At 39.0% G+C, this 2867-nt stretch overlaps 1 protein-coding gene across 1 annotated transcript; it reads left to right on the forward strand.

The window, feature by feature from the left end:
* Window positions 1–251: 251 nt before the first annotated feature.
* Window positions 252–1118, forward strand: LOC116323212 (odorant receptor 131-2-like). The gene has a single exon (XM_031743487.2). The coding sequence runs from the start codon at window positions 252–254 to the stop codon at window positions 1116–1118; it is 867 nt and encodes a 288-aa protein (XP_031599347.2).
* Window positions 1119–2867: the final 1749 nt, after the last annotated feature.

The raw sequence follows: 2867 nt of genomic DNA on the forward strand, positions 1-2867 counted from the left end.
CAAATCTAATCTGAAACTGTCTCTAAAGGTTGTGTACTCAGTATGATTCAGAATTTTTCCTATCGGCACAGAATATTTCATCATATATATTATATTGCTATATTGCTTACTGAATACACTGTGTTTATGTTTGTCAGAAATGAAATGACAAATTTAAACTGATCCTGTACTATTATCTTTTTTCCTCAATGTTGACTGTATCTCGATCTAACATCACTGATGTATTCCAGTATCCGGACTTCCTGAGGATAATGATTATTTCCACATTAACTACATTTCCATCTTTTATTTTTCTCTTCATTAATGGGACCATGCTGTTCACACTGAGGAGTAAGCCTGTGTTTCATGAGACCCCACGTTATATTCTTCTTTATAACCTTCTTTTTGCTGAAACGGTGCAGCTGGCACAGACTCAGGTTCTTTTCCTGCTCTCTGTTAGTCAAGTAAAATTGTTTTATCCTGTTTGTGGATTTCTCCTTTTTTTCACAAGTCTCACAACTGTGATCTCCCCTCTCACGCTGGTGGTGATGCCTCTGGAGAGATATGTAGCTGTGTGCTACCCACTGAGGCATCCGACCATCATCACCATCAGAAACACAGTGGTGGGTGTCATTGTGACTTGGGCTGTCAGCTCAGTAAACATCCTCATTCGAGGCCTTTTGGTGGTGAAAGTTTTACTAAAGTTGGAAAATGTAAATGTGAAAGACCATTGTTATAAAATTGATATACTGCTTGGCTTAAACACTGATTATTATGACAAAGCCTTCACTTGTGTTATTTTTGTATCAGCTGCTCTGGCAATCATTTTCTCTTACATTGGGGTTGTAGCAGCAGCCAGGTCGGCCTCTGCAGACAAGGGTCTAGCTCGTAAAGCCCGTAACACACTGCTGCTGAATCTGGTGCAGCTGTGCCTCAGTCTCTGCGCAACCATTTATCGCCCATTGCTCACAGCACTTTCAACAACAGTAACAATGACAGCATTCTCATGGATCCAGAATGTTTTTTATGTGTGTTTGGTTGTATTACCCAGATTTCTGACTTCTCTTGTCTATGGGCTAAGAGATCAGACCATCAGACCTGTCCTCATGTACCATCTATGCTGTCATTGTTTGAAGTAGATTTTTTTGGTTACTGGCTTGTCCTTCTTATGTTAGCATTTGTAAAATCATGTTAAATGAAATTCATGAAGAATCCTGTTATATCCTCTCCTTTGAAAATCATGACATGAAACAGCAGATGTTTTGATGTCAATTTGTTTAAAGTTAATTGTCCTAAAATGTTATCATCATCATTGTATTTTCTGACATGAATCATTAATGACAAAAATCTTGGAAGGTCAGGGCACAAAGGGAACAATTACAGGAACCGAACAGGCAACAAAGTGAACCTGTACAGCTGTAATGCCCCTCCTTATAGACTATATATCTCAGCTTCTTTGTGTCTCTTCAGTTCATCTGCTTGTAACTGACTTTGACATTTTCCAGTAAAAAAAAACACAAAAGTATTTTCCAAATAACACTTGTTGATCAGTTTTCTTCACCAGAACAAGTGAAACTATAAAACTGTAAAATAAATAAAACATGCAACTCTTACCACCAGACCATCCAGTTTTATTGATTACATGAGTTGTGTTCTCATTTTTCTCAGAAATGGTGTCATTAATAATATTCAATATTCATACACATGTAAATGTAGTTTTTACTTTTTTTAAAAGATGACTGTTTGTTCATATGTTTTTTTTCCCACAGTTACTTCTTCGTTTTACAGTTTGTCATGGACATCGTTCCAGGGCTGTTCACCTGTGTTCGTTTACCTATAGAGGCTTAGCTGGTGTCTTTCCTTTCCCCGTGCCCTGCTGACCCTTAATATTTGTATTCTACTAGAAAAGAATTTCAGCTGTCCTTTCTGCCATGCCCTGCAGTAGTTCTCCTTTTGATGACAGCCTCAATCAGATGATTCATTATGAAAGTTCCTGTGAAGCACCTTCCATTTATCTTGGAATTATCTTTCTGATTTTTTGTTTGTTTTTTTACTTCATGGGGTGTTCCACAGTATCAGTTGATTTAATCACTTTTGCTATATATTTTTTCTGAATTTTTTCTTAAAAACAATTACCTACTGAATGTGTTTATTAACGCTTTGCTTTGATTCAATTCAATTCAATTCAATTTTATTTATATAGCGCCAAATCACAACAAAAGTTGCCTCAAGGCGCTTTATAGGTACAGAAAAAAACCCCAACAATCATATGACCCCCTATGAGCAAGCACTTTGGCGACAGTGGGAAGGAAAAACTCCCTTTTAACACGAAGAAACCTCCGGCAGAACCAGGCTCAGGGAGGGGCGGAGCCATCTGCTGCGACCAGTTGGGGTGAGAGAAGGAAGACAGGATAAAGACATGCTGTGGAAGAGAGACAGAGGTTAATAACAAGGATGATTCAGTGCAGAGAGGTCTGCATCATGGGAATCCCCGGCAGCCTACGTCTATTGCAGCATAACTAAGGGAGGATTCAGGGTCACCTGGTCCACCCCTAACTATATGCTTTAGCAAAAAGGAAAGTTTGAAGCCTAATCTTAAAAGTAGAGATAGTGTCTGTCTCCCGAATCCAAACTGGAAGCTGGTTCCACAGAAGAGGGGCCTGAAAACTGAAGGCTCTGCCTCCCATTCTACTTTTAAATACTCTAGGAACAGCAAGTAGGCCTGCAGTGTGAGAGCGAAGTGCTCTAATAGGGTGATATGGTACTACAAGGTCATTAAGATAAGATGGGGCCTGATTATTTAAGACCTTGTATGTGAGGAACAGGATTTTGAATTCTGGATCTAACAGGAAGCCAATGAAGGGAAGCCAAAACAAGAGAAATCTGCT

The sequence above is a fragment of the Oreochromis aureus genome, linkage group 10, assembly GCF_013358895.1.
Source record: "Oreochromis aureus strain Israel breed Guangdong linkage group 10, ZZ_aureus, whole genome shotgun sequence".
NCBI classification, from domain to species: Eukaryota; Metazoa; Chordata; class Actinopteri; order Cichliformes; family Cichlidae; genus Oreochromis; species Oreochromis aureus.